The sequence below is a fragment of the Aquarana catesbeiana genome, linkage group LG08 (assembly GCF_042186555.1).
Source record: "Aquarana catesbeiana isolate 2022-GZ linkage group LG08, ASM4218655v1, whole genome shotgun sequence".
Taxonomy (NCBI): Eukaryota; Metazoa; Chordata; class Amphibia; order Anura; family Ranidae; genus Aquarana; species Aquarana catesbeiana.
The window spans coordinates 271,889,861-271,900,998 of NC_133331.1; the positions used below are offsets into that span (position 1 = coordinate 271,889,861).

Here is an 11,138-nt window from a genome sequence, read left to right on the forward strand (position 1 = left end):
GTACAGAATTGTGCCGGATGGAACAAGCTGTACAAGTCACCTTTCTACTTGTTATTCACTAAAGAACGGAATAATCCGATCAGTGAGATCGGAGGAGAATTTTCTGTATTATGGAGACAAGCATTCCAATGTCAGAGCTCCTAATTCTTACACCGAGAAGAGTCTCTAATCTTTTATTCTTACACATTACATGATGTGGAGGAACTCCCCTCCCCCGCCCCACACAAAGAAGGTAACTCTACTAACACAGATAACGGGCAGATCTTGGCGCTTTTTTTTAAGTAAACCAATCATGAAAAGGGGTGTGTTAGTTGTCCAATCAGAAGGCAGTGATGTGTATAAATAGACGCCGCACAGCCCGTGTTCTCACACTTGTTTCTTCTGGAGATTGGAAGCATCGATCAGCCATGGCAAGAACCAAGCAGACCGCTCGTAAGTCCACCGGAGGGAAAGCTCCCCGCAAGCAGCTGGCCACCAAAGCCGCCCGCAAGAGCGCCCCGGCCACCGGCGGAGTCAAGAAGCCTCACCGCTACAGGCCCGGCACCGTAGCTCTCCGAGAGATCCGCCGCTACCAGAAATCCACCGAGCTGCTCATCCGCAAGCTGCCCTTCCAGCGCCTCGTCCGAGAGATCGCCCAGGACTTCAAGACCGACCTGCGCTTCCAGAGCTCCGCCGTCATGGCTCTGCAGGAAGCCTCCGAGGCTTATCTCGTAGGACTCTTCGAGGACACCAACCTCTGCGCCATCCATGCCAAGAGGGTCACCATCATGCCCAAAGACATCCAGCTGGCACGCCGCATCCGCGGAGAGAGGGCCTAATATACCCCCCGACCAACATCCTCATCACCCCCCCACAACACAAAGGCTCTTCTCAGAGCCACCACATCCTCCTCACAAAGAGCTCCATACTATCTCATCACCACTACATCATACAAATACTCCTCACCACATCTCTTCATTCTTCTCACCCTTCTCTGCACTCGGAAGCTCCGTCTGAGCAAAGCTGATCTGTAATATTTCTAATACAATCCCAGAGTAACAAATCACTTCTCTATGTACTCAATACAATGTGACATTATAGAGCGGAGGAAAACAAACGTTCCTGTGAACAGATTTTACAATCTTTGTGTCTCTATTTGGACTCTTCACATTCTCTCACACAAGACAAATCATTACATTTTATAGAAACCCGACAATTTCTTATTCCAAGTAACAAGAGAATGTTTGTCAAGTCATTAGAGATCTGAAGATGGATCAGATTGTTACATGTGATTGGGGGGTAAATCTTACACAGCCCACATGGAGACGTCACTATGGGGGGCTCAGGGATGTCCTCTACTACCTCCTCCCATACTACAACCCTCATCACCGGAGATCAGACATCTCTGCCGGGGCGGCTCACATTACAGGGAGGAATACATCCGGGACTGGAGAGGAAAACAATTCATCTGGAAATTCATTCATTATCGCCCATCTGGAGGATCAGCTGTTGCTGCAAATATATTATCATGTTGGCGAGCAATTTATAAATGTCCGGCTACAACCAATCCAAATGATCCCGCTTTATCTGACAGCCAATAAGAGGATCGTACGATTAGATACCGAGCCGGGAAAAGCCTCCAAAAGTCACATCGGGATATTAAAGGTTTATTTTTCTATACATAACACATGATGAATCTGTAACTTGTGTTTAGAAAAGACTCCCTTCCCCTCATAACACCGGAGTCTTGTAGCCGATCATTCTAACATGAGCGGAGGATGTTGTGTCTCCAGATCATTAGAATGATTCTCCTTATAACGGCCGCATTATAAAATGAAATATTAATCAGCCGTTCTGCAGCCAATCAGCGCTCATATCTGATTTGTGTCTCTTCTATTAATTCTTCCACAGCAAAAGAGACATGTGAAGCACTGTGTGATATTAGCGATGTGGGTGTAGGTAGGTGTGGCTGTTAGGAGGAGGTAGGTGTAGGTAGTTAGCTGTGGCTCTATTAGGAGGAGGTGGGTGTATGTATGGCTGTTAGGTGGGTGTAGCTCGGTAGGTGTAGCTGTTAGGAGGAGGTAGGTGTAGGTAGGTAGGTGTGGCTCTGTTAGGAGGTGGGTGTAGGTCGGTAGGTGTAGCTCTGTTAGGAGGAGGTGGGTGTAGGTAGGTAGGTGTGGCTCTGTTAGGAGGAGGTGGGTGTAGGTAGGTAGGTGTAGCTCTGTTAGGAGGAGGTAGGTGGCTCTGGGAAGAGCCTTTGGGGGGTGGAGATGAAGGAGTTCTCCGGCTACTGCCGCCTTCCTTTATTTCTTCTTCGGAGCGGCCTTCTTGGGCTTGGCTGCTGTCTTGGGTTTAGCCGCCTTCTTAGCCGGACTCTTGGCGGCTTTTTTCGGCTTGGCTGCAGCTTTGGGCTTCTTGGGGCTCTTTGTCGCCTTCTTGGCGGGAGAAGCTGCAGCCTTTGCCGGTTTCTTGGCGGCCTTCTTGGGGCTCTTGGCTGCTTTGCTGGGGACTTTCTTCTTGGGGGACTTGGCTGGCTTCTTGGCGGCCGCAGGTTTCTTGGGCTTGGCCGCAGCCGATGGCTTCTTCTTGGTGACTTTCTTGGCCTTGTCGCCCTCTTGCTGCTTCTTGTTGATCTTGAAGGATCCGGAGGCTCCATGTCCTTTGACCTGGACGAGGCTCCCCTTAGTCACCAGCGCCCTGATGGCGATCTTGAGGCGGCTGTTGTTCTTGTCCACATCGTATCCTCCGGCGGCCAGGAGCTTCTTGAGGGCGGCCAGGGAGACCCCGCTGCGCTCCTTGGAAGCGGCCACGGCTGTGACGATGAGGTCGGACACGCTGGGACCGGACGGCTTCTTGCTGCCTTTCTTGGCTCCTCCGGCTGCCGTCTTCTTAGTCGCCTTCTTCTTGGCGGCGGGCTCCGCTGGAGGAGCGGGGGATGGGGCGCTCTCAGTCTCCGTCATGATTCTCAACGAGTTTTTGAAAATAGATAAACACAGTGTGTGGTGCTCTGGTTTATATAGAGACGTTCTGCACTACTATTGGTTGATATAGAACTTGCCTTCTGCACTGCTATTGGTTACACGTTAGACACGCCCACTGACTTTACTCCAGTGTTGGGGAATCTTCTCTCTCTTGTTGTGTTTCCCTGATAGAGAGAAAAACGATTATAATAAGAAATGGAAGGATGTCCAATCTTCATCGGGGACCCGATCTGCTCACTGGACTGTCACTTATCGATCTGTCACTTACCTCTCTCATGATCTGCTCAGGAGGCTGAACACAGAGGCTGCAAACACATCCATCCTCCTGAGTGTGTGTCCCATTCTTCCTTCTACCTGCTTTTCTACACACATTCTCATCAGAAAACAATCTTCTCACATCTCCCAATACAATCATCTTCACATTAGATGAGTGAAGAGTGAAGATCAGGAAACATTTCCCTCTAATACAGAACTCTGCTCATCTATAGCTGAGTAGAAGGAGCCTGGAACAAAAACATCAGCCGGAGACATGAGATCCTTGTGTGATGTGATGGGGGAGATTGTTAGAGATACAAAGGTGTCATCTGATGAGAACATGTCATATTTCATGTACTATTTATCATTCTTTCCTCATTATAACAACTGTAAGTTTGTAGCCACTGCACACAGCAGACTAGTAAGGAGTTTATTCTGGGGTGTTTGCGGCAAATTTGAATGCCGCGGAACACCCTTTAAAAGTCTATGGGAGAAATCAAAAGTGCTAATTTTAAAGGCTTATATGCAAGTTATTGTCATAAAAAGTGTTTGGGGACCCGGGTCCTACCCCAGGGGACATGGATCAATGCAAAAAAAAGTTTTAAAAATGGCCATTTTTTCGGGAGCAGTGATTTTAATAATGCTTAAAGTCAAACAATAAAAGTGTAATATCCCTTTAAATTTCGTACCTGGGGGTGTCTATAGTTTGCCTGTAAAGGGGCAAATGTTTCCCATGTTTAGAACAGTCTGACAGCAAAATTACATTTCAAAGGAAAAAAAGTCATTTAAAACTACTTGCGGCTATTAATGAATTGTCGGTCCGACAATACACATAAAAGTTCATTGATAAAAACAGCATGGAAATTCCCCACAGGGGAACCCTGAACCAAATTTTTTTTAAAAAATGGCGTGGGGGATCCCCCTAAATTCCATACCAGGACCTTCAGGTCTGGCATGGATATTAAGGGGAACCCCGGCCAAATTAAAAAAAAAAAAATGGCATGGGGGTCCCCCTCAAAATCCATACCAGACCCTTATCTGAGCATGCAACCTGGCAGGCCACAGGGAAAGAGGGGGGGATGAGAGAGCACCTCCCCGAACCGTACCAGGCCACATGCCCTCAACATTGGAAGGGTGCTTTGGGGTAGCCCCCCAAAGCAGCTTGTCCTCATGTTGATGGGGACAAGGGCCTCATCCCCACAGCCCTTGCCCGGTGGTTGTGGGGGTCTGCGGGGGGCTTATCGGAATCTGGAAGCCCCCTTTAACAAGGGGACCCCCAGATCCCGCCCCCCCTGTGTGAAATGGTAAAGGTACCATTTCACACAAAAAATGTCAAAAATGTTAAAAATGACAAGAGACAGTTTTTGACAATTACTTTATTTAAAGTCTTCTTTTTTCCATCTTCTTTCTTCTATCTTTCTTCTATCTTCCTTCGGTTTCTTCCTCCTTCTTCTTCTGGTTCTTCCTCCGGCATTCTCGTCCGGCATCTTCCTCCGCGGCTTCTTCTTCCCTTCTTCTTCTCGGGTCGCTCCGCATCCATGATGAGAAGCTCCCGCTGTGTGACGCTTCTCCTATTCTGATGGTTCTTAAATAATCGAGGGAAGCCCCCGTCAAGCCCCCGTGCGTCAGAGGGGGGCGGGGTCACCTGGTGCCCCCACCCTCCAATATTTAAGAACCGTCAGAAGACGAGAAGTGTCACACAACGGGAGCTTCCCATCATGGATGTAGAACGGCCCGAGAAGAAGGAAAGAAGACGTCGTGGAGGAAGATGCCGGACGTGAACACCGGAGGAAGAACCAGAAGAAGAAGAAGATGGAGGAAGAAACCAAAGGTAGATAGAAGAAAGAAGATAGAAGAAAGATGAAAAAAGAAGGCTTTAAATAAAGGAATTGTCAAAAACTGTCTCTTGTCATTTTTAACATTTTTGACAGTTTTTTTGTGAAATGGTAGGCTTTGTACCCCCTTACCATTTCACACAGGGGGGAGGGCCGGGATCTGGGGGTCCCCTTGTTAAAGGGGCTTTCAGATTCCGATAAGCCCCCCGCCCGCAGACCCCCACAACCACCGGGCAAGGGTTGTGGGGATGAGGCCCTTGTCCCCATCAACATGGGGACAAGGTGCACTGGGGGCTACCCCAAAGCACCTTCTCAATGTTGAGGGCATGTGGCCTGGTACGGTTCAGGAGGGGGGGGCGCTCTCTCGTCCTACCGTCTTTTCCTGCGGCCTGCCAGGTTGCATGCTAAGGGTCTGATAAGGTCTCGGATAAGGGTCTGGTATGGATTTTTGGGGGGACCCCACGCCATTTAAAAAAAAAAAATGGCACGGGGTTCCCCTTAAAATCTATACCAGACCTGAAGGGTCTGGTAAAGATTTTGAGGGGGACCTCCACGCCATTTTTTTTTTTTTTTTAATTTTGGCTAGGGTTCCCCTTAATATCCATGCCAGACCTGAAGGGCCTGGTATGGAATTTAGGGGGACCCCCACGCCATTAAAAAAAAAAAAAATTGGTTCAGGGTTCCCCTGTGGGGAAATCACATGCCGTTTTTATCAATGAACTTTTATGTGTATTGTCGGACCGACAATTCATTAATAGCAGCGAGTCGTTTTAAATGACTTTTTTTTTCCTTTGAAATGTCATTTTGCTGTCAGACTGTTCTAAACACGGGAAACACACGCCCCTTTACATATTATAGACACCCCCCAGGTATGAAATTTAAAGGACTATTACACTTTTATTGTTTCACTTTAAGCATTATTAAAATCACTGCTCCTGAAAAAAACGGCCGTTTTAAAAACTTTTTTTTGCATTGATACATGTCCCCTGGGGCAGGACCCGGGTCCCCAAACACTTTTTATGACAATAACTTCCATATAAGCTTTTAAAATTAGCACTTTTGATTTCTCCCATAGACTTGTAAAGGGTGTTCCGCGGCTTTCAAATTTGCCGCAAACACCCCAAATTGTTCGCTGTTCGGCGAACTGGCGAACAGCTGATGTTCGAGTCGAACATGAGTTTGAATCAAACTCGAAGCTCATCCCTACTTGTAAGACATACTTGCAATGCAGGTCCCTTCCCGGAGCGTCAGAAGATTGAGCTCATTGTGTGGGACAAGGCGAAAAGGTTTTTAGAGGATTTCTGGTCAGGAGAACTTCCACAATATGTTGCCATTGGTAACTATATATAAAAATTATGTTGTTAACGTAAGCACATGTTTTAGCTATAAAATACAATGAATAAATGAAAATACTTTCAACAGCAGACCAAACCTCTGAAGAAGGCCCTCTTTGAGCCGAAACTAGGGGTGCAATGGATTGTCACGATCCGTGATCCGAACGCTTCAACCTGTTTAGATCGGCACACATGCGCTCTGCGGAGCACGCTGCTGCCTCGGCTTCGGCCTAGCTCTGGAGTGGCGGCCATCTTGGTATACCCGGTGGCCGTTTACCACGTGATTGCTCCGTCAAATGACGGAGCAATCACTTGTAAACAAACCGGCGTCATGTTATAATGCCGGTTCCTCTCTCCCCTCTGTGTACTGATCTGTACAGTGGAGGAGAGAGATCGGATGGCAGCAGCGCTGTGGGCTGGATCTGTAGTGCCCACAGCGCTGCTCTGTGAAATTGCAGTCACATCCATGGATCCATCCATCCATGCTCAGCCATCCCTCCATAGTCTGCCATACTCTGCCATGCTCTGCAATACCCTGCTAATACTCTGCAATACTCTGCCAATACCCTGTCAATACTCTGCCAATACTCTGCTGCATTACTCTGCCATACCCTGCCAATACTCTGCCAATACTCTGCCAATACTCTGCCAATAATTTACCAATACTCTGCCATACTCTGCCAATACTCTGCCAGTACTCTGCCAATACTCTGCCAATACTCTGCAATACTCTGCCAATACTCTGCCATACTCTGCTATGCTCTGCAATACCCTGTAAATACTCTGCAATACCCTGCAATACTCTGCCATACTCTGCAATACCCTGCTAATACTCTGCAATACTCTGCCAATATTCTGCCATGCTCTGCAATACCCTGCTAATACTCTGCCAATACTCTGCCAATACTCTGCATTACTCTACCATACCCTGCTAATACTCTGCCAATACTCTACCAATACTCTGCCATACCCTGCCAATACTCTGCCAATACTCTGCCATACCCTGCCAATACTCTGCCAATACCCTTCCATACCTTGCCAATAATCTGCAATACCCTGCCAATACTCTGCAATACCCTGCCAATACTCTGCAATACCCTGCCAATACTATAGGTGCAATGGATCATCACCGATCCATGATCTGAACGGTTCAACCTGTTGGGATCGGCACACATGCGCAACGCGGAGTGCACCGCTGCCTCGACCTTAGGAAAGGCCGCGGCTTTGGCCTAGCTCCGGAGCGGTGTCCATCTTGGTAAAGGCGGCGGCGGTGCACGCTGACGTCATTACCCCTCAACTCGTGGATCTAATCTGGCCGGCTTGGTGGCTTCTATTCTGTAAGGTAAGACTAAACAACACTAGTCTGCCTTCCTAATTCCTATACACATACTGTATATACAGTGGGGGAATCTGTGGATATTACAGCAGTGGGGGAGATTGTGGATATTATTACAGTGGGGGAGATGATGTGGATATTACAGTGGGGAGATTTTTTTTTTGTTGATCCGAAAATGATCTGAACCGTGACTCCTGATCTGAGGAAGGATCCGAACCGTGAGTCTTTTGATCTGTTGCACCACTAGCCGAAACGCGTCAGTATTCATGCACAACCAGCATCAATCTTATTGAATGTTGTGTATTATTGTGTCTGCATCCAATGTATTGAATTTTTATTTCCAGTACCACAGTTCACATTTTAACTTCACTGTCATTTTGATACAATTGTCACCAATAAAGTTATACATTTTTACTCTACATTGAGTTATCCTCATAATTTCTTGCTGCCTTGAAAACCCAACACCTGGGGGACCCTTCCCTTATTTTTTTTAATCTGTCTAACTGATACCTTCTAAGGCAATGGCGGCTGGTGCTTAATCTTTTTTTTTTTTGTTGGGGGTGGCAAACCCCCCCCCCCACTCGCACATCTGCCATCTCACACACTCCTCCACTGCGGGAGACAGATGGGAAGGTGACAATCAGGTGGGAAGGTGGCGATCAGTCCGGCCTTATCTTGGGAGGTTGCTCCTCACTCCAGTCTCCCCAGCCAAACAGGCGTTGCGTCTCCTCCCAGCTGAACAGGTAGTGGGTCCTGAGACCTGATTGGTCCTCAGACTCCCTGGCCAATAGTGTCTCAGGATCCACTTCCTGATTGGCCAGGAGGAGAAGCAGGGAGACATTAGCGAATATTAATTTACTAATGTCACACAACTGGGTGGGCTCAGAGCGCAATGCTCTGCACCTCAATCCCACCTTGTTTTAAGCCAATTAGAACCTCAGGCTCTAATCATGTGCTTAAAAAAAAAAAAAAAAAATGAAATCCATGCATCTGGCACCCTGCATGTAGATTAGGGGCTGGACGCATGGATTAGGGGGGCAGGTCCCTTGTGTCTTGCATGAATGGCCCCCACTGGTGAAGGGCTCTTCCACTTAAGGGGGATGCAGGCTTTTTCTGCATTAAAGAGGTGACACATGACCGATCTCTTATATCTCCTCATAGGAATATATAAAAGAAAGAGGGACAGATCATCCTGTGGTACATAGTCTGGGAATTTTTGAGACATGGTCCTGACTTTTCACTAGAAGGAAAGCATTTTTAGACAGGTTCATAATACAAGGAACATGGTTCCCTAATGACATCTCCAGAAATCAATCAGGGACATTGGGGTGATATTTGTGATTGTGAAGGATGATAGGGGGACCCTATACCATCCTGTAAATATTTTGCAATTGTTCCCCTAGTATTTGGAGCAAATCAAGGATTTGGAAGAAAGATGTGAGACTTTCCTAAATGAATCATTAGAGAAAGATTGTTGAAGATCATCTTCCTATAGCAGTAAAGGAGTTCTGTAACCTTGCTGTGGGAAGCAAAACAATCATATAGTGGACATAAGGACTGGAGAATAGGGTCTGGGTCAGAACATTCTGTAGTTTCTCAAAAGAAGATAATGGATGTGAAAAGGTTCTTGGAGGTTGGAGAGAAGATGATAGGGTTTGATTGTAAGACTGGATTTTGCAGACTTCATGCAGGATTTGAGGAACTTCTCACAAATCAAACATGGATATATTAGATCACTCATGTGTATTCTGACATTGATCCAATCCTATAGAACTATATGTGTGTATTGTACATGCATTTATATACATTTCTGCACTTCATACACAAATTACAATGCTTTCATAAATGAGATGGTTATAATCCTCATACAATAGGCATTTATTCTGGTGACCATGGTGAAGGGTAATTCCGAATGTTTTTCTCAGAGGATCTCTGAGAGCTCTTCATCAGGAAATAACAGGAAGGACAATATCAATAAACAGGTCATGCTGTTGAGCTCAAATATAATAGCAGAAGTTGTCCTAAAATAATCTCAGGGGCAACAGGGGGATGAAAGCAAAGAAATCTGTTTAAGTAAATGGAACAAGTAATAACATGAAAGAAATACAGACATATTTTATGGAGCAACTGATAGTGCAAAGGATCTGTGGTTTTTACATATCTGGTCTCAGGTGAAGGAGGTTATCAAGACCAGAACACTGTTTGACTTTCCAACATATCAGGTCTGTCTGGTAAGCTGCTCTATGAGATTGTTAGAGGAGGAAATCAGATTGTAGAGTGTATGGGGCGCACACATTGTGGTTTGCAAGTTTACCACTGAAGCCCCGCACCTCTATATGGAAGTAGTAAAAACTTGACAGAGGTTGTAACCTTTTCTCATGTTAATCCAAAACTTTAAAAGAAAAAAAAAACGTCTGGACTGAACATTCACTTTGATTGCAATATTGCAATATGCACATTTTTAACTCAATTGAACCTCCTTTTTTTTTTTTTTTTTTTTTTTAAATAGATTTTATTGAAGGAAATTGCAATACAGGGTATCACATTAGTTGGTATACAACATTTTGAACATTTTACATATATAATTTTTGAACATTTTACATATATATATTTACTTATATATATATAAATACCAGTAGTAGTCTATGCACATTTATATATAGGTGTAGAACCAAAATAACCAGGGTGGGATATATGGTGTGACTTTTAGATGGACATATCATGACGATATAACTGGATGAATCAACAGGGTGGGTCCTGCGGGAGCTACTGGTATCACAAACAGAAAGAAAACAAAAAAAAAGGGGGGGGGGAGATGGATAGAATGGGGGGGGGAGTGGAAGCATACATCAGTCGGTTGAGGTATAAGTAGCTATAGAGTTACAGGAAGAAGAGAGAACGGGAGTGTCTTCCTCCTCAGGAGTGGTAATGGAAGTGTCATAGTAAGCGAATGAAGTATTTTCGAAGTTTTGTAGTTCCTCTTGGGACAGAGTTGATTGCATGAAGGCCCGCCATCTTGAGTAAAATCGTGTGTGGGGGAGTTCTTTTCTGAAGTCGGTATTGAGTTTGTCCCTGTGAAGCAAGGTTAGAAGCTCCCTTTTAAGTTGCGAGATCTGTGGGCAAAGAGAGGAGGTCCAGTTTTGCAGAATTAGTCTTCTAGCCAGTAAGAGACTGATCAATGCCCAGTCCTTATATGTAGGGTGGGTGGTTGGGGACCACGGGAGCAGTTGGTCATCCCAGTATCCGAAGATGAGGAGTAGGGGGTCTTTAGGTATTTTTAACAACGTTATTTTGAAGATGTAGGAGATGATTTGGTCCCAGAAAGTGGAGATGAAGGGGCATGACCAGAAACGGTGGGAAAGTGATGGTTTTGGCTGTCGACACATGGGGCAATTTGCTGCACCTTGGACAGTCTTGT

At 45.9% G+C, this 11,138-nt stretch overlaps 2 protein-coding genes across 2 annotated transcripts; one reads left to right on the plus strand and one right to left on the minus strand.

Moving 5' to 3' along the window:
- Positions 1–374: 374 nt before the first annotated feature.
- Positions 375–822, plus strand: LOC141105390 (histone H3). The gene has a single exon (XM_073595258.1). It carries the CDS (start codon positions 408–410, stop codon positions 816–818), a length of 411 nt encoding a protein of 136 aa, XP_073451359.1. The 5' UTR covers positions 375–407; the 3' UTR covers positions 819–822.
- A 1,396-nt stretch (positions 823–2,218) lies between these two features.
- Positions 2,219–2,953, minus strand: LOC141105391 (histone H1.01-like). Its single transcript, XM_073595260.1, has one exon. The coding sequence runs from the start codon at positions 2,937–2,939 to the stop codon at positions 2,283–2,285; it is 657 nt and encodes a 218-aa protein (XP_073451361.1). The 5' UTR covers positions 2,940–2,953; the 3' UTR covers positions 2,219–2,282.
- Positions 2,954–11,138: the final 8,185 nt, after the last annotated feature.